At 29.2% G+C, this 27,243-nt stretch overlaps 1 protein-coding gene across 1 annotated transcript; it reads right to left on the bottom strand.

Moving 5' to 3' along the window:
• On the bottom strand, positions 1–26,828 carry LOC148230825 (ATP-binding cassette subfamily G member 4-like). The gene is made up of 9 exons (XM_088195029.1): positions 26,472–26,828; positions 3,909–4,023; positions 3,641–3,830; positions 3,315–3,460; positions 2,753–3,242; positions 1,336–1,504; positions 1,162–1,262; positions 741–896; positions 1–666 (listed from the first exon to the last, which is right to left on the bottom strand). Exons 1-9 carry the CDS (start codon positions 26,662–26,664, stop codon positions 277–279), a joined length of 1,950 nt encoding a protein of 649 aa, XP_088051155.1. The 5' UTR covers positions 26,665–26,828; the 3' UTR covers positions 1–276.
• Between the last annotated feature and the right edge of the window lie 415 nt (positions 26,829–27,243).

Below are 27,243 nucleotides of genomic sequence, written 5' to 3' on the forward strand. Positions count from 1 at the left end.
TAACTTTTTATGGATAAAATTGTACATATGTATGTGTAAAAAATGAACTTTCTTAAAATAGCTGTAATCAAATCATAGCAAAATAGTAATTAAATGATGTTAGAGAAAATATAGTTTTATGGTACTTATTTTCATAAAACAAAATAAAATTTCAGTTTTAATTTTTTTTTAATCTTATATATTTTTAAGGATTATAAATACACATTATACACATCCATTATACACAATACACACATCCATTATATTTTAATAAATAATCTACAATCTAAACATTCATTAATAACGTAAGATTCTCGAAATGTAGTTCAAAAATTTGTTCGAAAATTCATTCTGAAGTCTGTATCTCAGAGCAAGATACGTTGCAAATCTGAAGAGAAAAGTGAACGTCAAAAGACCGATGATCTCTGGAATGTAATTAGCGTTTTGCATTCCCAAATCTCTTAATAGTATCCTAGTATCGGCATAGTGACAATATATGATATCAGAACACGACAAAGGTAGTCTGTTGTGATACAAAGATACGGATAGAGCAACTAGTCCATATCTCAAATAGGAAAATCTCATCAAAACCAACATGAATGTTTCAATGTGCGGACCGAAACCTAAGCCGTAAACGCTCAATGCAAGGAGTGGCGACACCAGAGATGGTCCCATGATTGATCCATTCTAAAAAGAAGTATTAATTTATTAGCAAAAGTTTTGGTTTGTAAATATTGTGAAATTATTAAAGAGACGTGTACCCGAACGTTGAATATGGCGCCGATAGCTAAGCCGAATCCTTCAGAACAATATCCAGTTAATATGCAAGAAAAACTGAAGAGCAAGAATCTATCCAATTCCATTATTTGTCCGGATAGCCAGTACGTAATCCATACTAGTATCATACCAAATGTTACCTGTAACAATAATATTTTTATTAAACACATGAAAGGACATAATTATTTCATTACATTATAGAGAGATGGTGTTGGTATTAAGCTTCTGTGATAAACTTTATTTTTAGTTAAATTAATATGATTTTCGCCTTCAGGCTGAAAAGGAGGATTTCCATTGCACAGTGCAAAGGTCTAATAAATCATATCTGACTAGGCACATCGTACAGAGTTTACATATATATTTATATCAATTTTTCTTTCTTAATTAACTGCATGTCACACTCACCATAATTGGAATATTTGCAGTCATCAAAGCCGCATAATACGGTTTCAGTCCATACCATCGATTGAAATATTCTCGTTTTAGCAGCTGAAATTCTGTAGGATCTGTTTCACATAGATAAATCCTACATTAACTTTATAATACAGAAATTAAAAATTAATAAATAAAAATGCTTACACAATAATATCGGAATCATAACATATGTATACATGAAGAACACCAAGACACTGATGCAATATTTAAAATTGGATATTGGAAGAGTTCCATCGTTTCCAATGTTGTAAAATATACCGCCTAAAAGTCCACCTGATATTAGATGGTGAATGACTTGAATCCATAAAGAAGTCTGTAAAAATACAATTGTTTATTTATTTAATCTATAAATATACATTTATGACTTCTATAATAAACACCAAACATATCACATTTAATTGCGCTCAAGTAAAATGCAAAATAATTATTTTTATAATTGATGATTTAATATTTATCTTTTCAATTATTTAATATAGATATTAACCTCGTATGAATTTAATGTCATACAAATTACAAAATATGATTCTAAAATTACATTTATTTGTATTTTAATTTTCGACATGCTATGAATTGTTAATTTAGTGGGACCCAAAATTTAAGTACTTATAGAATTTCGTAGTTGTGCATAAATTTGAACCAGAGACGTAATTTGGGGGGGGGGTAGGTGGGAGCATTTAATAAAATACTACGAATTTTAATAAAATGGAAATATAAGCAGATATTTCTCAGATAAAAAGGTAAAATATAAACAAAAACCCCTTCAAAACTATAATAGTAGCTTTTTTTAAACTAGAACTTTGAATTATTTGGCAATCAGAAACAGGTGCATTTTAAAAATACACATCTTGAGCATCTTAGCTGTTTTATTGTTTAATATATTCTAAATTCTGATGGAATTTATACCAACTGCAATCTAACTAGAACACCCAATTTGGTGAAGAAAACTATGTGATGAAGCATAGTACTCTTTTTATAAACAACCTAGAGCTATTTTAAACGAAAGCAACGTAGGAGGCGTCTATAGTTTAGCCTGGCTCAACAAGTGCTAGAGTGCAGTAAGATTCAATGTCCACAATGACCATGATCAATGATTCAGACAGTAAAGCCGACTATTACGTTACCATAGGCCACTGTGGTTCAAATTGATGGGACATAAAAGATCTTACTTAATTAGACCTAAAGCGTTATTGAGATAGAAGTGGGGAGGAAAAAGACCCTGAAGTAAATCGTAGAAGACATTTTATGCTGTTGAATAGTAATCGGTCGGTGGATGAACACACCAAAAGTTTTATACAATTTATTTAATCAAATACTTTTAGGTTGTCATAAATTAGTAATACAACTAAATCATAAATTTTAAATTTAGTTACGTTTTACTTTTACATATAAAAATATATGAATATAATGTTAAATTCATCGAAGCTTAAAAATGTTCATAAAGAATTTAATATTTCTCTCGTGAATCACTTCATGCGTTTATATGTGGATTTGGATGTTACTTATATTAATTACAAGTTATTCAGAATAATATAGTAACAATGTTATTCATAATGATACATACCATATTCCTTCTTTTTTGAAGCATCATTCTCTTCAGCAGTATTATGAACTGCGTGCAAAAGGACGTGGGCAGCATATCCATATTTTTAACAATAACCTCTGGTAAATCGAGCTCAAGCTCTCTATCTTTGGCTTTTCTTTGTGCGTCTAATCTAACTTGATCACTCTCACTATATTTAGAAATATTTCCATTTTCAATGCTGTTTGCCAAAATAGCAATGTTCTTTTGATCCATTTGTAAGTTTTCCATAATGAAATCGGCCGGATTGTACGTGACGGGGCACTGAAGTCCGTTGTTACTCATAAATGGCACTAGAAGATCGGGACTACCATGATAAACGCACTGGCCGCTGGCTAATATGTACACTTTGTCAAACAACGAGAACATAGACGCCGACGGTTGGTGGATCGTGCATATGATCGTCCTTCCACAATGAGCTAAATGCTTTAAGAGATGCACGCATTGTTTCATGGATACTATATCTAAACCCCTAATAGTAAAAAATGTGTGTTAATTATAAACATTTATAGACAAAAATAAAATAAATTTGAATCATGCTTACGATGTCGGTTCATCGAGAAAGATGACTGGTGGGTTATTGACTAATTCTAACGCAACAGCAAGTCGTTTTCTTTGGCCTCCGGAAAGATTTTCAGTTCTTACTTTTCGGCAACTTTTGAGCCCAATTGTGTTTATAATTTCATCTATCTTAAATATAAAAAGGTACATTTAGTATTTCTTAAAATTATAACATGAGCCCAATAATCCAATGGATAATATGTCAATAATAACAATGGGTTGAGGTATTGTGAAACAATTTAAGCCTCTCACTCGATATTAATTCGGTATCTTACATGTTTAGTTTAATTATAATATAATAATACTAACCACAAGAGATTTTTCGTTGGCATTAAGTTCATTGCCTAGCTTAAGTTCTGCAGCAACCCTCATAGCTTCTTCAACTGTTATACATTCTTGCATCAAATCATCCTGCATGATATAACAGGACAATTTACGATACAGTCTCAAATCTCTTGGTTTACCGTTCACATTAACATTTCCCGTCACACCGTAGGAACTGAAATATTATAATATTTTTTATAGTTAATTATTTCAAGTTATTGTACAAAGTATTGCTTATTATGGAAATTCATACCTATAGCCTACAAGGATGTTCATTAAACTACTTTTACCAGCTCCGGATGGTCCCAAAATGGCTGTCAATTGACCTGTGTGAAAAGAACCAGAGATTCCACTCAAAATCTCCTTACCTGAAATAAGCAAAAATAATGATGAATAAATGAAATCCCGAAGTTTGCATAAATTTTTAACTCATTTTTAACTCAATTATAGTACAATGTGTCATCATTTAGTCCAAGGTAATGTATACCGGTATATTTAAATATATTATTTAGGCATGTAGACTGAGTCGTCGCATTGTAAAATCGACATAAATTTTGTCAGTAAAAGAAAGCGAAAGATTAACATTCATTTATACATATTTTCATAAGTTGTACATTTTCTTTATAAGTTCCTATATGTGGACCAAAGACAATGCAAAATAGCTAATGTGAGTTTAGCATTACTGAAATTTCCTTCGTATCTAACATCAGTGCCACTAAATCAATCGTAATTGTAACTAAAACTAGGCTAGCCATAATTCCCTTAGACAAAAACAGAATATTAATTAGAATTATGTTTTCTCAAAAGCTAGAATTCCATGCAATATAATCGGAACGGAGGGCAGGAGAGGGGAGGGGGACAAATTATATTTTGTAACTATCTAACGAAACAAATAGTATTATTTTCACAATTTGGCCGCAATTTTATCTCAAAGGCTGATAATTCAATTGAAGATATTATAGTGCAACGTAACGAGACTACAATTAAAGATATTTACAAATTGTAGATTTTATTTTCAGTCGAACAGTGAGAAATTCTAGGACATTTTCATAATAACTTTACCTATACTTAAATATAACGAGACGATTAATTATATGGCACAGCTATAAATTTAAAGTCTTAATTTTAATCTGAAGAATCTTAAGCTATACACTGCAAGCAAAAAGAGACAGAAGTGGTACGAACAACCTACTTTATTAAACTAATTATTCAGTCACACTAAAAAAGTTTAATTATTATAGAACAGCACGATAGACCAGTGCAATATTCGGATCGATCATCACAGGTTAAGTTTTCCTAGATTTTCCTAATTTTACGAATGGATGAATAATTAAAATAAAATCAAGCTAGATCGTTCATTACATCTATTTATTGTGAACTGTAATAATAGTTTATAATTTATGGAATAAATGTCACTAATTTACACTACTAACTTGTAGGGGTTAATTATACTTTCCCCACTGTAATGCGTTGGGCTAACATTTGTCATGTTACAACGAAAAAATTGCAATAAATAAGCCATTCATAAAATTTAAATAATTAAATTTTCTTTAATATAATATAACCATAAAATATATTTGCTCTGCTTATTTAAAATACTCTAATAACATATGTACAAGATTTACTATGTCTTGCAAAGACATATTTAATTTTTCTTGTTTTTTTTTATAATGCCACGAATTATTTGACCCTGCAGTGAGAATTTTACGTTTTTTACCGTCTTTCGTTCAAGATAACATATTTTTTCAAGATATTTAATATGACGGTTGATGAGCATTTAACTTATTTTAAATTTTTCATTAATCGGTGCTGCGTTTAATTTTGCTCTGGTCTATTCAAAGTTCTATACAAATATAATATTTAGCTTTACAATAATTCATAATAAAGCTGTTGTTGATGTTGAAATTATCGCTACGAACTATAAATAACCCTTTAAAATATGCGAAGTGCATTTTATTTCGTTTCGCTTTATGGATGTTGTTCAATTTATTTTAAGAGTCCTCTACGAGAATAAATAAAAATTACGAATTAGCGTTTGAAAAGCAAATTATATTAGTAAATGGCACAAATATTTATATTCCACAAATAAAATACTTTAAAACCAGCTAATGTATATTTTTAATAGTATGCTTTCACGAAAGGTCAAAATACCTTTTACAGAAGGGTAAAACAAGAAGCATTTGCAAGTTTATGAAACCGGTTCTTTTTTGAGGAAAAATACACTGCTTAACCTTGCTAGGTCAATGTTACGAGTAAGAATTATATTACTATTCGTGAAAATAAGATACTAAATGTTAAATATTTAAGTCAATATTATTGTTTTTAAAGTTAAACTCATTGCTTATATTGTGAATTGGGTCATTTTTATATTTTAGGGTAAATAAATAACGAGTACTAGTGAATTTTTAATTTAAACATTTCAAACGACGGAATGCAGCTCTGGTTTGTTGAATCTGCGAAAACATAGCTGTAGTTTGAGAAATGCAAATATTATAACTAAGTTCAACAAATATTGAGCGTTCCAGATACACTTTAAATTTACTAAATTTAAAACAAATATAATATATGAAACATTGTATCTAATTAAGGGTTAAATATATTACTTGAAATATTATATACGTGTTATCTGTTGGATAATTAATGATGTTTTTATACCGTTCATTGTTCAAAAATATTTTTGGTAAAAAGCATTTTTTTAAACACTTTGTTTGCAGAAGACAACATTCTTTGTTTTGTTACGCTTATCGGTTAAAAGCGGGAGACAGGGACGAAACCTTAATTGTACTGTGATTTTGAGAGATCGTTCATCCACGTACATCTGTTGTCGTAAATATTTACTATATAGAGCAGAAATCTACTTTACTACTACAACACAGCTGAGCGATTATTTTAAACTAAAGCGAAGTCGAATAATACACATATGGTTGCAATATGTCAGATTTGTATAATAAAAAGATTAATTTTTTTGCTTCAAAAGACAACAAGGCGACCCAAAGTGGACACTTTAAAATTAATTTACGACAGGAAGTAATACAGCAAGTATTTTAATTTCGATTTTTTGTTGCTAATAGTTATTTTTTATGATGCTTGCTCTGCGCGTAATCACGACTATCGTGACCCCCCATACAGTGATAATAATAAATTACATACATTAATATTTCTACAATTATGTAATAGAATAGATTGTTAACTTTAGAAGTAATATAGAAGAAGAAGTATAGTTTATATTCATATGTAGAAAGTAAACAAGTTTTAATTGTGACATTGGACCGAATTCGACGATTCGCCGAATAATTATAACAAATAATATTGGACACTTACACAAAGTTACCCAATTAATTAACAGTTTTAATTCAAACGGTATTTTGGTGGGCCGGTGCATGTATTTAATTCCCGCCGGCCTTTACCACGACATTGCAACTTAAGTTAACAATAATAATATACTTCAGGCTTTGGTGCACCTAATGTGGTTAATCTACCAGTAAAGTACACCTACGATAAACCTAGTAGTGTTATTATGCTGCATTTTTTTATAACATAAAACTATTAAAAAAAATGATATATGTACGTAGGTGTTCTTTGTCTAAAAGAATAGTGGTGATATCATATTGAGAAATTCCAAATTCATATAAACTAATGCGGCCCATTTGCACAATTTATATGGTAGGCGGAGTAAAGTTAAGATCAAGTCTCTTCTTACTCATTTCACACCGTGGTAATAGCAATTAACTAAATTTTTTTAATAAGGAAATATTATCATATATAATTATAAACACAAATTCGATTCCTATGAGTTATGACGTTCATATTCTATTTTTATATGCTAATAACATTTTATGTTTACTTCCAAAATACGTGTATCTATTTTATTTTCTCCTGTGTTTTTTTCCTCTAACAAAATTATGCAAATTGACGACCGGTTAAAAAATTCGCAAATTTCGACATTCCTTCGGTACGCGTTATGTAGGTATACCACACTTGTGTACTCACACGATGGAATATTGCAACTTGTAGACGACCAAGACATCAAATTAAACCTTCAAGGTGAACTTCTTATCCCTTATGTCCGTGTAAAAGTTTAATGTTCGCCAAATGAAATTCTTGAAACATACTCTTGAGCACGCACACCATTAGGGTATTTAATTTCAATATAATAAATACATACTTACATAGTTCGCTATATCAATAACATAGTTTGGAATGAAAAGCAGTCTATTTTTATTAGTAATAAAAATGAATTTGTAATTAAATGTCAGTTTAAAAAAAACGTAAAAAAAAATAACAACAAAAAAAGAGTTGTTAGGTATTATAATTCGACATTTGCAAAATTATATCCTTGAATTAAATATGTATATACATATATATATATATTGTAAATATATAATATAAGAATTATTTCCTGACATTCTACAAATCGAAACGTATTTTTTCATTTTAAAACAAATGATTTGATATTAAATCCAGTGAATAAAATTCGAAATACTGCATAAGGTAGATGAAAATACTAATATATTAGCACTTTTCTGTTGAGTGTTTTAAAGTAAACAGTTTTTTCATTTTTATAATAAAAGTGATTTAGAAACACTGTTTACATTTTAATAAAATGTATGTGTTATAATGTGTATTAAATTTATACCAACAGCTAACCAGGTCTAAAAAAGGGTATTATAATTTTTACTACAAAGTTTCATTGTAATTTTTGCGCAATCGATTTCAGAAAATGTATCATACGCACAGCAAACAAAACCGTAAAAGTTATCTAAACCAAATCAGTACTAGAGATTCTAATCTAAATAATCAATATTTGATGCAACCTTATTATACAATTTTAAACTCGAATATTTGGGCAGCTATTCGAATATTTGTAATGGGAACTTCATAACCACTAAAAAACTATACTCATAAAATCACCTTTTAACATTTGTAGTGATTTTTAACATTTATTTATTGTAAATATTCAGTTGCAACATAACATGGGTTACAATGGTGTAAACACAATCAATGACCACTTTTTAATTAGTGAGTCACTAGACTGAAGTCTATGGATCAGTGACATATATTTTATTTATTATTAACTATTATTACAGTTTATAATCAATATATGTCACCATGAACCACATTTTTTTATTTATCCGTGAGATTAGGAAAATCTAGGAAAACATAATCTGTGATAATCGATTGGAATTATATTTATTATTTATACGATACCTGGATACGATATAAATTGTTAAACACTATGGTCCTCATAGGATTTTAACCCAAGTTTTTCATGTATTAGTCACCAACTTGTCTGACACCACTGGTGTATCGTGCCGGTTATGTAATATCTATGCACAAGATACGTTTGTTCAAACAGATATCAAGAGTGTTTTTTATTGATTGGATTAGAAAAATATGACAGCAAAAAAACGTTTTATTAGATTTATTAGTAGTAACCATACATCAAAGCTGTCAATTGACAAGCAATAACATTGTAGTGCGCAAAAGCAAAAAGACACGTTCAAAATAAGAATGTACTAAAGTTAGTTGTTGACTAAATATATTTGTGATAATTTTTTCCTTGAATTAGCTATAAAAATTACGTTATAAATATATACATATGTATGTATTATTGGTTACATTGAATTAATTATTTTGTGCATTTGTTTTGAGTGAAAAAACGTACCGTTTAAACTATTAAATTACCGATAGATTTTTATGGTTCGCCATTTTATATTGAACATAAATATATTGACGAATTAGAAAATATATTATTCGACGTTACACTAAAGAATATAAAATTATACAGTTCATAATCCAATATAGGCAAATAGCAAAAAAACTGTACTTTGTTTGTATTAATTAAGTAAGAAGTAGGATAATATATTCATAATAGTGAAAAATATTTTACAAGTAGTTGTTTATGTACGCACTTAAGATATGCGAATTAATTTATTGAAAAATTTATGAAGTATCTCTTAATAAGTTCACGAGTTCCTGTATAGCGTTTAACCAACTTTTAAAAGAGTCAAATCTAGGCCGACTTTAGAAGCAATTATTGGTTATTTATTCTGTAAAATAGACGGTAAATAGTTAATACACTAATGTACTTTTAATTTCATATTCTACGTAGATATATGATCTTGTATTTGATCAAAGCAAATTCATAGTAAATTAATATAGAAATTGCTTCATACTGCAATCAAGACTTTTAATTGTTATTATGTATACATATTCTTCATACACCTATTGTTAATGTCATAAAGTGATTATTTTCAAATCATAATTATCGCATAATTCTGCTCATTTAAAGGAATTTCTATGGTAGATATTCTGTTATAAATATGCTTGGGACACATTTCAATAAATCGTTAATATTCCACACATTCATTATCTCGTAAAAGTGTATAACGTACCACTATAATGGTTTTTAACTATTATATTAATTTAATTATTAACTCAAAACTATTTTTAAAAGTATATTTTTTGTTAATCTCGTTGAAAACGCTGCCATTTCTGCTAGGATCTGCTTGACGTGACTGAGTCCAGACGTGCGAGTGGGTTTAGTATTTTTGTTTCTGTACGAAATTAAAAAGTATGATCATCATTGACCCGACAACCCAAGATGAGTCTTCGCCTCCTTCAAAAATGTTATTCATCTCCTCCGGTCCTGTGCTAGATTTCAGCTGTTGCCTCCGGCGTCTTTTGTCACATCGTCCAACCTCCGGCCGATCTTAAGGCTTGTTATTTATCAAGATTGGGTTGCCAGGTACCATTCGTGCAAACCGGTCTGCCCACGAGTCTTCTTTTTTTAATAAAGGTAGATACAGCCTCTCCTCGAAAAAAACTATAGAATTGACTTAATAATTAAGAAAAACAAGACAATGTAGCGTAAAGGATTTTGGACCACAAAAACCTCGTTACAATCCCATAAGTAACACTTTTACAGTAAATATTCTCCATCATTAAGAGAAGGCGAAACGGTCACGGATATCATAAATACGACCGAGCGAACGTCGCTTTCTAAAGGCGTAGACCCTTTTCGCCGTTCTACGAAATGACTGCAGCCTTGTAAGCCAAGCAGTCAGAGTCACGAAGTCTCGAAGTTACAAGTCACCAGCAGCACTCGAAAAGACCACCAGATTCACCCCGCCTGGCAAACGCGCCCCCACAGACAGACACAAAGATACGACCTGAGACTCATTGCAGCAAGAGAAACTGCCTCCTGATACTAGTTACAGACAGCTACAAGAACTGAGGATCGTCCACGGATATCATCCCTGCGCCAGCTTCGCCACCGCTTGGATAAAATGTCTTGCTATTAATCGTCCAATCGAAATATTGTACAATAATAAAAATACTAACTATCCACCCTGAGTCTCATTGGTTACGGATTCACACCTCCAGGTTCTCAAACCCCTAAATTGCTATCAATAATTTCAGTATAGTGTTTACTCAGTTGTAACACATTGGGCTAACGACTATCATGTTACAAAGGAAGATTTACAATAAATATAAAGAGCAATGTAATATATTACATAAAATACCGTAATTATAGTAATAAAAATAAATTTGAATAAACTCTCCATAAATGACTGAATAATCGACTTCTTGAGTATATTATTATTATGTCTTTTATTAAACGATACGTGATATAATATTATATAGTTGTTCATCGCCTATTCGCATTCGGTCAAGGCTGACACAACGAACGGTTAACGCGAAATAAGGAAATATTCCATTCTAAGCTAAACCTAGATTAGAACAGTAAATCTATATACTATGAATAACGCTATATTTTCTACTAATACAAATCTTATGGTGAATCAAATACTACGTTTCTTGAAACTTAGTAGTTCACAATATGAAAAACTTTATTCGACCAGAATAAAATTTTTAGAGTTACGAAATACGTAACTCGATTTGCCTCAGAGTAAACTATTTTAGTTTAATGGAACGTTCTGCGTCTCTAGACTAACTTTTTTACACGAGCTTAAGAAATTCGGGTTTTGTATAATTATTTCTGTTATTTTCCTCAACATTGCGATATTAATTATAATTATATACGTAAAAATACATATATATATTTCGCTTATATGAGATGATTAAATTAAGGCATATTTTATATGAATAAAAAAAACTGTGTTGTAATATTGCGATTTTGAATGATTTATAATATAATATTGAGCAATTAAAATATTTTTTAAATATCTAAAAGCAATAAATTAAGATATTTTTTAAATGAAAAAATCATTAAATGATTACGTAAACAAATTTACGAGAATTATTAAAGAGGCAAAAATATAAGAATTATTAAATCTGTTATTAGATTTTTTACTACCAAGTAGTATATACGTATTATCAACGATTTTATTAAATTGCAAAAAATATAGTGTAAATAATAACTTTCGACTGTATAATGAATTTTAGATTTAAATCGATGTGTATAATCATTGTGACAAAAAAGGTGTGAAATCCACAGTAACCACATGTAAGTCCATCGGCGTAAATTGCCAAAACCAAAGAAAAGAGAAGTTTTAAAAGCTTGTATTGAAATTGACGCACCGACCGTGAGAACAAAATCTCATAAATTCATCCAACAGCTTAAATATCTCCCGAAGCTATTTTTCTAGCCAACAGCAAGTGACAATATACGGATTAAACTAAAAGCATCACAATAGCCGTTTGAGACTTTCTGCAAGTGCTTTTATCATTCAGCGAAAATAATAGAACCCGATGTTGTTAGATTTCGCTATAGTTCAAAATATTTAACGGTCGTTCCAAACATGTGTTCAAACGGATATATGCTATACAAATATCCACTAAAAAAATAGGTGAATTTTCAGGTCATGGCAATAAAAAGTGAGCGTGCACAAAACTTCTCTCAAGCTGAACTTGTGTATAAAAACAGATACACATCACTCAAATCTACAATTTCCGTTCGAAATTCGAACCACAGGCGGCATAAGCCGAGAAAGCTGCCGCTTCTCCCTTCATACTAATTCTAGTCTAGATCGACGCTGGGAATCCAGAGCCCAACCCACTTGGACACAGACCCAAGAGGATTTCACGTATACTTGAACATTATTACACAACTTTACGTGAACTTGATTTAAATTTACATTAAATCAATTATAAACCAAATACTTGAATTCGTAAAAAAATCACCTCTGGCATATAGACCAGGAAATTTAATTCAAGTGTAGTATTTGTGATAGCTACACGTATCGTTTCTTCTCGAGTAAAATAGCAAATCAAGATATCATTTTCACTGAGATTATTGTTAAAAGTTAAATTTAAACTAGCACGTTAAAAGGGCAGATCCGTGCACGATTTTTGAAAATATACATATTTTAATAGAGATCGGAAATACATGGATAGTAAAATATTGCTACCGATTTTCTCAACTACTCTAATTGACCTTATCTTTGCTTTGGTAACCCAAGAACTACATTATTAATTACATAATGCTTTCCACAGAGCTACGCCATAAAATTTTATTTTTAGCGAACTTAATTCTCTACTTGTTTAACATTACATAATTATGTTTATTTATCAAAATTACTCAAGAGTTTTCGAGAAAATACAGAAGTGAATTCTCACTTCTTGAGAAATGAAAAACTTATTTATTTTTCCAATAATTTTCTACTTAAAAGTATAATCACTGCAATTAAAATTATTTTGTGGAAAGTTTCAATATCTAAACGAATAAGACATTAAAGAAAAAACTTTACATATAAATCAAGCTATTAAAACACATAAAAGTATAATTTACTATTATATAAATAATTAATATATTATATACAATACTATATAATAAATTAAACAATAATGATTATCTTGCCTAATAAAAAATCTATCAATTAATATTAAATAATAAAAAATCAAACAATAGTCTCGATTATGGATATAGCAGTAAATTATTCAATACGTTGTTTATGCAACATCATTATTTTTTTAACCAAAACGTTTAGCGTTTAAAAAAAGTACTCTTAACCTTGAACCGTACCGTAAAAAAGCGGTTTACATAAAAATCGATTATGTCAGTATGCAAAATATTTTCATAGTTAAAGCTTGTTTATCATATTATAATAAATTAATAGCTATCATAATAAAAACACGGCTAAATAAAATTATTTTACGGGCATCAAAGGTCGATGATAAACTTTTGATTTATTGTTGCATATACAACGTAACGTTTTAATGCAATGATATATAAGTATTAATTGTTATACACGTGATGATTAATTACTAAGAAATTTATATATGGTTAATGCATGTCATAAAACCGTATCGATTTAACAATGGTTACATATTTATCAGTGTGAAATATGGCTGCATTATTCTTTATACTGCATTTTGAGAATAACTACCAATTATTGGAATAGTATTGAATTCAAAACCACTCCTATCATACAACACACCCTTCGTTAAACCACACCTTATAAATGCTTCCATTTGTCTAATTTAACATTGCATTACTTTTCCATTTCTAAAAATAAATTATATTATTATGTTATATTATAATCATTTAATTAATTAGTTTGCATGCCTTTACAACTTAACTTGTCTCCGCATTAATACATACAATTATTTTACACGTAATGAATAAATTGCAATGTTTTGTATTAATCTTGTTAATTAATAATTTTACACAATGTACTGCTTGTTGACAAATGTATATCGTTAGTCGAGTTATGTCGAATTGAGGAAAATTTATTATTCATGAAAAGATCGCAATTTATTGTATATCCCGTGTTAGAATAACCTTATAAGTCTCACGAGATGAGTAATGATGACATTGATGACCCGGATGGTGAGCTTTGCATGATATTTGATTAGATATGATCGAGGTAAATGAACTAATCTGACGATATATATCGATCTCGTGCGTCATTAACGATGGTATGACTTTTTGCTAAAATTGCTAAATTGCTGGATCTGAAAAAAATTATTCATTATTTTAAAATATTAAAATATACACTTTTAATAATAAAAAATGTTAAACAAACAATTTACAGATAAGTACTAAAAATTAATATTAGCATATGAACAATTATTAGAATTAATTATATAACAACTATGTTGAACGAATCATAAAAAAATGTTAGATTTAGTAATTTACTAATAGTTTAATATGCCAAAATTTTAAAAATATATAAATATTATTATCCAGTATTTAGGATTATTTATTCAACACAATCTGTATTATGTATAATATAATTAATACGTATAAAACTTTTAATATAATTATTTGTTATTATCATGTTTACGTCTAATCGATATCTCAATAACGAAAGTGATATTTTTACTGTAAATAAATTGTTTTATTGATGGAAAATTGTATATATGTATACAGTACAATAGTACATAACAATGAATTATACCAACATTTTATTTACAATCTTTAATACATTTGACTTCGTGAGTTGAACGCTATATTTTTTGGTAAATAACAGTCAAGATTATTTGTTTAGACCTCAATTAATTTTTCAGTGAAAATTTAATGAATTGTGATTCAATAAAAATAAATATTTATGAGAAAATGAGACACGTGGATGCAAAACTAGCCCGACGATATGATGAATGATTCATTGCATGAATAATTATGAATATACATATGTATATCGATGACATACATACGTTAAAGAATATACATATGTTTAAAATCATAAGATACATATAATATCGAACTATTACAATATATGTAATGCGTTTCTTAGTCTGAATCATAGCTAGAAACTTAACAAACCACAACAAAAACATTAACAATATAAGTACTTATGGTTTACCTCATATTTTATGTATTTTAAATAAGTAGTTGTTCTGAATGTTTATATAATAACATAAAGGATAAACTATTGGGAAAATACTTATGTTACAAATTTTGTTTGTTTTTATTATTTATTTAGATATATAGAGGTTGGTCTAAAAACATAAACTGTTAATAAATCAATTATTTTTAAGCCTTTTATATCAGCTATCATTTATAAAAAAAAGTAGCAATATAAAAGTCAAACTATTAAGATACATATATCGTTACAGATAAAAGATTAAGATAAAAAAATATAAATCACACTATTAATATGTTTTACAAATTGACAAGGATAGAAATTTTGTTAATTCAACTGAATCATACTTATTTATTTAGTAAAATATATTATATATTTTTATAATTAGTTGATATTATCAAAAAAACTATTTTGTAATGTATTGAACGAAATGTAATTTATTTATCATGGTGTTCGATACTATAGCGCATAAAAGGACATGATGCACCTTTTTCTCTGACTTGAACCTCTTTCCTTTTAGTGTCCCTATGCGCAAACTAAATACGCGTAAAACACTGATATTCACGATCGTTGTAACCAGTCAATGGACTGTTATAGCAGTGTTATCTTAGCGCTTTAAAGAAATTGCCAGTAGAAATTATGCAAAACCCAGATATGCCCACTGTCCTATGGGTAGGTCACTAAATTCGTGCCACTGTTTTTTACAATTATGACGTTTTTATTACTTTTACATGAGTCAAAACGTGAATGAACTCATAAAAATGGTCTAATAATAACTCCTAAACAATAAAAACCGTAATATTATTAAGTCTAGTGTTGTTTGTCGTCTGGTGAAGTTGTGCTGCTTTTTTTTAATTTGAAAAGAGCAAAATTTCTTGGGCATATCTGGGCATAATTAAATCAATAAAGAAAACTAAAAAATCGACAAAACTTTTGCATCATGGAATTTTTGCAAATTGAAACCTTTAAACATTTTCATGCGATTAAATACAATATTTGTGACTTGAATGAAAAAAGTAAATTAGAATAAAAAAAACCTGTCCTGATTTTAATTATCTAAAAAATGTAATGCTCTGAATAAATAATAATATTAATAAGGATTTGGAAAGTATGGTGGTTATTTAATAACATCCCAATTCAATTATTTTAACTTGTGTTGGATCATCATCGCCACATGATGTCACCAATTTTCGAAATGAAAAACTAACCCCTGTCTAATTTTTTAAAGAGCGGTGTCTGTTAATTTAATGTATTGTTTAGCTGCGTTAAAAAGTTCATAGTATACAATACCCCTGCAAGCTTACCATTCACAAAAAAATACTATTTTGCATGGATTTCAGTTTTTGGGGTAGTTAATGGAGTTTATTCAGGTGCAGCCTAAAGTATTTTTTGTGTCACATTGTTGTAAACGAACCATTTTTCATCAATCTTTTGTATTGCAATCAGAGCAACATATGTATTGAAATACGGTCTGTTAGATTGGCGGCTGACAATTGATGAGGAGTCCAAACATCTTACCGCAAAATAATTCCCATGCGATGCAAATGCCTCACCATAGTTGACAGGTTGACTGTGCAATCTCCCTGATATTTTGATGTGGATCAGTGTCAATCAACCAACATGTCATTATCAGCATTCGAATACCCAGAATATGATTCATCAACCTATGAAAAATCTTCGAATCTGAATTTTTGGTTGCCACAATCAACCTTAAATTAAAGTGTCGTAAATGCAATTTATCGGCAGATATTCAAAACATATATAACAGAAAATTGAAATGAAGTTCTCTTATACAATGGAATACTTTAAAAACAGATTTTAGTTTGAAGAAAAAATTGTTAGCGTCATAAAAAAATACTAATTATCTTAAAAGCTCAAATAGCTGGCTTGCGCACTGTAATAATGGTATGGCTTAAACTGACATAGGATTTTTTTTTACCATGTTTTATCGCATAACTCCCATCACGTATTGTCTTCACGATCATTAATTATCAACATTTAATATTGCCATAAACGCAATTTTGTCATTAGAGCGGCGTTTATCTTTTGACAAGATAATTAACTTTTAAAAAGATGCCTCTATCGACAATAATTATAGTAAAAAAACGGTATTGCCACATCGCAGCATATAAGCGAAATTACGTGCTAGTTTAATTTATACGCAGGAAAAACGTGATGAAAACGCAAACCAATCATCAGTGATTATTAAATGATGTCGGATGTGAAAATTGTTCGATAGTGTTTGCGTTGAATCTCTGAAGTGTCATAGATGAGACCTTATGAACTTTTGTTTAAGCATTTATTAAAACGATCCAAGAGCCATTGCAACACGAGAAGCAAACTTTCGTTAATCATCGTCATAATAATGTATAATTGCGGCTGTGTTGAATGTTATCTAATTAACGATAAGCATTAACACATGTGTCGCGAACATATTATTGATATGCTAACGAGTTCAATTTAAATAAAATATATATGTAAATGACATTTGATGCACTGAGAAGCAAAAATTGACTACACGTGTAGAAATGTTTTTTTTTTGTACTAATATTTAATGCCAATATGTATTCTTTCAAACGCTTTAAACATATTTTTAAACAATTAAAAGAGTGGAAATAAAATGTTACATACATAATACTTAATTTTCTCGTGTGGTTTCTTTGTTTTCGCCAAAGCCTAATCGTAAAATACATTTAGTACGCATAGTATATCTATGATTGTTGATCTCTGCAAGGTATTATAAATGGTAACCAATATTTGTTCTGAAGTTTTGAAAGAATCTGAAAGGAATTGTGCAATAAAGTAGTATAACTTAATGGTAACATATTTTTAATGCAATCAAAAAATCAAAGATACTATTTAGATTGAGCTAGAATGCTTAATTAAATTATTTTTAATTCATAGTCAGATAAATAACGGTTTAATATTGCAAGTCATTCGATACAATGCTCATTAATGATGCTATTGAAACTCAATGCTATTACAAGTATTTTCTCAAAAAGTTCAAGTGATCACATACCAAAGTTTTTTCTGTATAAAAAATACTTTTTAATGAAGTAATACAAAGCCTCTCTAATAATAAGCGTAAGATAAACAATCTTTAATGTATTTTTTCATAAATTAATTTTAACAAATGAAACTAAAACAATAATTATATTAGAACCTTTTTAAATACGGTCGCTTTGAGCTAATGTTTTACGATGTTTAATAATAATATTAATAAGAGAGGTATTGAATTTATCATATTTCTGACATCATCGTATTCCGTGAGAATTTATGTATCGTGTTATAATTACACTGTACATTCAGCAATTTTTTTATTGTAAAGATAAAATATTTCGATTTGTTATTTTTTATTATTTTTAACACTTTTTTATGATCATGTATGATAGATCGATTATAATAACTTGATAAGTTTATCTAGATTAGACTATTTTTTAAATGTGAAAACTTTGTATTATAAAAAAGCAAAACTGAACAATTTTCTAACTATTTGTATATTAAAAAATATATATATTTATAATCTAGAGAACATAGTCCGTAAAGATATTTAATATATACTCTAAATTCATAATCATCAACAATAAAATTAAATTAAAAGTAAAATTAGTAGTGTTGAAAAATAATTATTGGGAAAAATTAATCAAAAAAGTGCTTAATAGTTGTACAGTAGTATTTATTTATAAAAAAATAGGTGATACTAATGTAATACGAAAATAACATTACCTATATAATGTTTATATATAAAAAATAACATAATTTATAGTTGGTATTGAATCATTTATTTTATTTGATTTCGTTCAGTGTTAAATTAAACGGTCAGTAACTTAAATAAATTGTCAATTAAATGCTATGTTTTTAAAAAAAATGGTTAGTTATATTTTGACCGAATGTTGATGTTTTTAAAAAGAAAAGAGAAGAACACAAAATAATTGTATACTAAAAATCAATAATTCTTTGTATAATAGTCAATTCCAATTAGAAGTAATAAAGTGAAAGATAGTATTTTATATTTTTGGCATTCAATTCATAGTGATATATTTATAGATTACAGTAAATATCAGCTAAAAATGATCATTATTTAATGGCTGAAATATCAAAAATGTTTGGGTTCATGGGAATGATATATTTCCTTCTAAAGATATAACCTTTTTCCACCTCTCGTTCAATTTTATTAGCATAAAACGTTAAGCATTTTAATTTTTTCCCATCTAGGAAGTGTTGCATTGATCAAAATAAATAATAGTCGAAAGGAGCAAGGTCTAGAAAATAAAGAGGATGAGATAAAACCTTTCAGCCATGTTCCTTGATTTTATTGAGAGTCAATTTCGCTGCATGGAGACGTGCACTGTCATTTTGCAAGACTATTCGACTGTTATTGACAAGCGCAGGCTTTTTTACTTCCTCGTACAAACAATCCATCTGCTCACAATATTGTTTGGCCAGATTTAAGAGTTTCGTAATACACAATCCCTTTGCAATCCCACCAGACAGACAAAATAACTTTTTTATAGTGAGCCCGGACTTCGAGGTAGGTTTTGCTACTTGATCATGGTTATCAAACGATCGATAAAAGGCGACTCAGCTTCAAGATCCCAAAGCTAAACGATGTCAAACGGACGACAAAGGCGATAAAACTTAAAAGACTAAAAAGCGATAAAAAATGCACCTGGTTAAAAAATATATATACCGCTATTATCATATTTACAAAATGCTAACTATACGCTTTTAATATATTTATACATATTTTTTGTAGCACAAAATTATACTTGTACAATTAGACATACTTAATTTTAAAATATATTTACATATTTACAAAATTCAATCAAGTAGAAAACATTTGTAGGTGGTCTTAGTCTTATGGATAGTACGGCATGTGTATTTATTATTTTGTATTGCACTTTTTTATAGCAACTTCCCTGATATTTAATGACGCAAAAGTGTTTAAAATATCATTTAAAGTTAAAATTACAAACGACGCATATATGAGGCAGCTGTTCCTAACTGTATTTGTACAATTTACTCATAAATGCGTCAGCGGCTCGTAATGTATTAATGCACAATTAATCTGCATGAATAACAAAAACATGAACGCTAACAATTTAACTAATTATATTAATAAGATCTATACATCATAAAATAATATGTAGATTTTTAATACAAAAATTCACTACTTATGTCCGTATTTATAATCTATAAAGTATGCGTTTATTTTGAGTAACTTTAAAGCAAAAGTGTAAAATTTATTTATATTGGAAAAATTTATAATATTATTGTGTAATAGTATACATAGCAATTCAAATGATCAATTATATGTTTATGTATTAGATTTAAATAATAAATAAATGTATTAATTATTTATTATTTACCAAATTTAATTGGATTGTTTTTCGACCTTTAATAAATTAATTTGTGTATTGTGCAGTTCTAAATTGTATTGTAATAAATATCGAAGGTCAATTTCAAAGGTACTGTAAAATTTAAATAATAATTATTAACCATTAAAAACAGGCGGAAATAACCGGTTGCCGCAGTACAATTTTTAAATCAGGTTATCAGTTAACTGTGGTTTAAGCAAATGTATAAACGGCGCCCTTGTGTCGTTTGATGACAATTAGAGACTTTGATGCAATACTGCAGATTAAAATCGATGCATCGAATACATTGTATGATAAATTGCGATTGTGAGAAGACTGCAAGGTCGCAATTTAAAATTAGAGCTGTTACGCTTATTCAGAGCAGTGTTAGCCAACGAACGGCACGCGAACCCTGCGTGATCAAATCATTACTATCCAAGACATCGAATAAGTTACTTTCGATCTACGTTAATTGTAGAGGTATTAAATTACGGGTTAAACGTGGAATACTAAACGCTTAATTAATTCATTAACATTTGAACGCACGATTTGTTCAAAACAATGATGAAAAATGTTTTCTAGTTTATTAATTTAATACTTACTGTCTTAGTTATACTAGACAATAAAGCAAGCGATTGAATATCGTTATCATTTAATTTTTAATTTGGTTTCAGAAATATTAGAAATACGATAATTAAAACGTATTGACATTCCTGGATGCATACGATGCAGTTATAATCAGAAAATCACACACGGGCCAATGTCGTCGGTAAAAGGATAAAATAACACAGTAAATATTTTTTCTTTTATTTTGCATGATACCAGTTTTGCTATTTTGTAATTTAAAACTGCTTTTTTATTTACAATATCCTGTAATTTAAAACTTGATTTTTGTATATATTAATTTGGGAATATATAATAATCACGTAAATCAATTGATTTAATTCTGATTAATTTTGCTGGATATTTTAATAGCGTGCTTTAATCATTAAGACAGTCAATAGCATGCCATAGGCTTTAAAAAATAATTAAATATTTTCTGTAGTAAAAAATATAGTATTATTAACGAAGGTCTGAGTTAACTTCGCAACGTTGCAATGGCTTGTTTTTGTGTGGAAAAGTTTTTGGATATGCATCAATTCTGCGAGTAATCCTTTGCTTATCATCATAGTTGCATATGGGTGAACTACTACCATTAAATTATAGTAAATAACATTATAAATATAATAAACAAACATCCATATTACAAAATAACAGTTAATTGGCTATACATAATATTGCTTAACATGCATAATAAATAAGTGTTAAATGTAATGAGGAATCCAATTAAAAATAAAACCGTGAACCTGATAACAAAAACAATTAAAATATTATGAAAATTAAATTAGTGCATCCTGAACATTTATATGCATTTTTTCTTTACACTAGTTAATCATCCTGTAGTTTGATTTATGTTAATTAATATGATAAATATATACTATATCTGTTATTATTATAGCAATTATTGTTTATTATTATTATTATAAGACGATCTAACAACACTTTTTCTATTATTTATAAGTGGATAAAGACCAAAGTTTTGGCTTTACATAAACACGCTGATTTTGTATATTCTTTGAATATTGGAATGCACCCAAAGTGTATTTTTAGTGATGCTATTCCAGAAAGTGCACTATTTGATGATGGTGTAAGATTTTGAAATGCTTAAAATACGTCATATATACATCTTGATATTTTTGTAGACCAATACAGAAGAAGGCGAAACGGTTTCTCAGTTATAGCTTTGGATATCATTGGATATTAATAAAAAATGAGTGCAAGGTGCGAAATATTGAGCGCAAATGTTTTAGACGTCATTCATACCAATCAAAATTTCATTTTTTAGACTAAAAATATCCATGTTTCGCAAGCCTATTATGTACATACATATGTTGATGATTGAAAGAGCTGCAGGGCGGACTATTTATAAACCGGATTATTTATTATATTCCTTATTAAGTCCTAATAATAACATATTATCTATAAGCGTTTACAGAAAATATAAGAATATTATAAAGAGCGCTTCTCTTAAACCGGTCAGATATTTTTCAATAAGCAGACGTGGCCAACTATTAGCTTCGCTAAATTGATGCAAAATACCATAGCATAACTATGTGAAATGAAGTCGCTGATATTAAATTCAAGACGTATTTGCTTATATAACACGATGAGCTTCTAAATTCTTTGGTAAGACATGATGTTTTTTATTGAATAACAATTATATAAAAATAAAATTGAGAGCCCCTTGGTGTATTGTGTGTAATGTTTGGTGGCTATTTTGGTATAAATTAATTAATGTAATTAGCTAACATTATTTTTAACTTTTTTTAACCTCCTAACAGGAAAATGTTGAGAACCAGTATTTAATTTATGCCAAAAAGCAATCTGATAATATTAAAAATTCACTGCACCCAATTATGTATATACTTTATATGCATTGATTATAATTGAATAATTTAAAACTATTTAAAAAAATAACGTTAAAAAATTCCGTCTAGCAAAAGCCGTATGAATTAAGTTGATTTTTGTATATAAAAGTGTGTGAAAAAAGTTTTTCTTCAATCTAATTTTTTATAATAATTTTAATATTTACTATAAATCATGTTTGCTCTCTTTACTTTTTATCTAGGATTCTTACTATTTTTTTATATAGCATTTAAAAATCTTTTTTTTTTATAATAAACATCTTAGATTTTTTAACAGAGCTACATTTTTTTAAATTGTTGCCATTTTGAAACAAGTTGAAAGACCAGGCTAGCTAATAAACTCAACCCAGATAATTATAAAATATATTTTTAGTAAAAGTTTCATGTCGATAAAATTAAAACTTGGACCGCTATCGTATCCTCAGATATCGTTATACTCTTATCCCTCGATTTACGAGGTCTTACTTTAACGCGATGTAGAAAAAACATTTATTTTTAAATACTCCAAATCAAACATTTTTGGTTCTACACGTGTAATCCCACTTCTTGCACTTGACCTACATCTTGAACCCCTCCCACTGCAGATGGATCACAGAAAATTTGCTCGTTTACTTCATAATTTAAAGAAACGTTTGTATACTATTCGATCGTTTCATTACAAATTTCGTTCCATGCATCGATTTATGCGATATTTCTTGGAACGTATGTCCGCATAAATTAAGGAATGAGTGTATCCCACATTAATGACAAAAAATGTAAAAGAAGATTTTATTTACTTCCTCTTTTTTCAAACAGACTCAATAACGAACTTTACCGAGACATAAAAAACGTTAAATCCCACAATAACGAAAAGCTATGTAACAAAAACATTTTTTATAATTTAAAATTTTATAATAAAATGTTTTTCTCTTCTTTATTTTTACTCTAAAAATGTTTAACGGGGTTTTTGATTTTTTTATATCCCCTATTATGAAACAAGATGGCGGATCATACTGACTTACGAGCTCGACCGATATATTTACTAGAGCTATTTAATTTTTAAACGCCGAAAACCATTAGTAAAGCTGTGCACAACAGGCCGGAAATTTTCTAGTGAAAACAAAATCTATTGAATTGTTTTTGTCGAAAATGAATCCTTGGTATATTATGACGACTTATAAATAAATATACAATGTGTCATTTTCACTGTCATTTACCAAAAAAACACAAGATTTTTTCTCTTCTAAGCCAGGGTTGTCACATTACAAAATAAAAAAAAATATTTTGAAATAAAAAAATAGAATTTAAAAAAATCGTTGATTAAATAAAAACATTAAGTCAGGGTTGCCACATAGGTTATAAAGATAAAACTATAATAAAATGTAAAAATATATTTAAAAAATTGTGAAATATAAAATAACGTCAAATACACGCCAAGCGTGGCATAACCCTGAAAATCGACTCTCATTGAACGTCAAACAAAACTTTGATTTAGATATCTGTAATGTCGATAATATTTACGATTTATTTCGTCCAATTTTTTTTTATTATCTTAAGAGATGGCAATATGGGTTACAAAACGTCACACAAAACATCTGATGTTAGCTAGTAAAATTAGAACAAAGTGAAGTGCGTTAATCATAGCTCATTTTGTATAGTCGGCCATATGCGCTCAGACATACAAAGCGCGTTAACACGCTTACGGCGCAGAAAAGGTTAATTGGTATGATTTAAACAATCGTGTCCTAAAAAAAAGTTAAATCCCACATATTAACAAAAAAATATTTTTAGCTCTTTTTCTTCACTACTATTTTTTTATTTTTTTTTGCTTAGCCGCTATTTTTAAATAAGGTGATGGATTAAGCTGGCTAACTAACTTAGCCAGTATATTTACATTCTCTATTATGTCGATATGACTCAACTACTCGCTTTGCAATATTTCTTATGAAATTTACTTTAGGGAGACGTGTCAAAAATGCAGTCAGCTAACTATTTGTATAAATATTACAAATATAAATTAATAACAGTTTATGAGAGTAATTACTGTGGTTTGCAACACAATTTTAAAAATCGTGATATTTTAAGTATTGTGTGAATCGGTTTGAGTGACCATTATAATTTATATATAAATGTCTAAACGTGTATGTATGTCTACATATGCACCCAAAATTATTTTAATTTTATATTTAAAGTAGATCTTTCATTAACGCTCTGAAGTTCGATGCCGACGGGTCAGTTGACATGTCAAGTACACGACGCAGGTTATTTGTAAATAATTATTCTCACGCGTCATAATCGATTGAGCGCATTTTAAAAATACGTCAGGGTTTTTTAAAATAAAAAAGCAACTATAATTTTCGATGTCTAAATATATACATATGTATATATTTATTTGTTATATATAATTTTCGCTAATTTTATGATATCATCGCTATTCGAAAGAAAAATGAAGTCATCGCATTGCATGAATTTTTTGGCATAAAATTGTTGTTTTGTAATAAAATACTCCTTTGAGTTTGAAGCTATGATTTCGACTCTAAATAACCGATGTTGCATATGATGCACAAAAATGCAATCCAGACAACTTTTTCTTACGTGCAATTAAAATTTTAATTATTCATTGTACGTCAAGGTTTGCTTATCTCACTATCAACTACAAAGCAAACTTGAATATTTTTATTCTATAATAGATAACGCCACGTTGAAACAACAAATGCAACTGGTTAGCATAGTAGAGAGAAAAAAATCGATTTGTTTACGAAAAGACCCCATTCGTGAATGACTCACGCGGACAATGGGGAGAACTCTCGCAGCGATTCCAAAACGTTTGGTATTTTATATATTACATAATGAAATTCCGAAACATGGGAATATTTGGCCATTGCCCGCAATAAGCACTATGCAAATTGTACACAAACGGATACATAAAAGGCGCCGAAAAGTCTGAGTCAGCGATTCTAAACAATTTTTACCCAATGTAAACATAGCAGATGTTCCGGATTTAGAAACACATGCGTCGGTATTTATAGGAGAGTTGCAATATATGGGATACGGACGCTTTTGTGAAACATTTCTATATAAATAGCTATAAAGTCGATCCCTAGCGTCTCAGATTTGTGGCACCATGGCGCCAGGGGTTGGGTTAACTGTTGCTTGTTTTACGGCACTTTATCATATTATTTATAGAGCACACGTACATATTCATTAAAATGGTGAACTTTTCAATAATTTATGAAGTACTTACGCTCGCCCATGTGCCCTGATTTAACAGTGTACGTAAGATTTTGGAATTCTATGTCCACTTCGGGTCTTTTGGCCATCCTTGTCAAAGTCTTCAGCGAGATCTCCATGTCGTCGCTGTTGCCATTGTTCTCCATCATCAGGTTTTCGACCATCGACGGTCCTGGTGTTTTGCACGGTAGCATTTCGACGCTCATCTTGATTGCGAGAGTTCGGTTCGATTCGGTGGAGGATTGTTAACATCCGCTCAACTTGGCGGTGGTAGTTCGCATCGTAAATGGAGCGCGACAGGCCACCGGCCCCTGCGACGGTTTTCTACTAACTGAGTGAGTTTTCCCAACCGACTCACTCGCGAAACAGCGCTAGCGCCGGTACCCGAGCCAATATTTATACCATGGCCGGATAAACACTTTTAATGTTGTTTTCCCTAATCATTATCTCAGATGCTCGATGCTGAAAAACATGGGTGCGTCGCCTGTAATTATCCGAGTGGGCGAACGTGTGATTGCTGTGTTCAAATCCAAGAAAAGCTAGTATAATGCAAAGAGAAAGATGAACAACTCATACATAAGCAATCTATAATAATAATATACATACACATAAAAAAAATCCTTCCGGTCTGTCCGCAAGAATCATGGATTTCTATATAACTAGATTTTTAAATGGAGCTACAATTTTTATCAAGCCTACTATCGAACGGATATATTGGCAAAAGCATTTTTTCAGCATGGTGCAAATCTGATTAAAGCTATAATAGTAACAGTTTCTTCTGAAGG

The sequence above is a fragment of the Plectrocnemia conspersa genome, unplaced genomic scaffold (assembly GCF_051122295.1).
Source record: "Plectrocnemia conspersa isolate PC_06_02 unplaced genomic scaffold, ASM5112229v1 ptg000010l, whole genome shotgun sequence".
Classification (NCBI taxonomy): Eukaryota; Metazoa; Arthropoda; class Insecta; order Trichoptera; family Polycentropodidae; genus Plectrocnemia; species Plectrocnemia conspersa.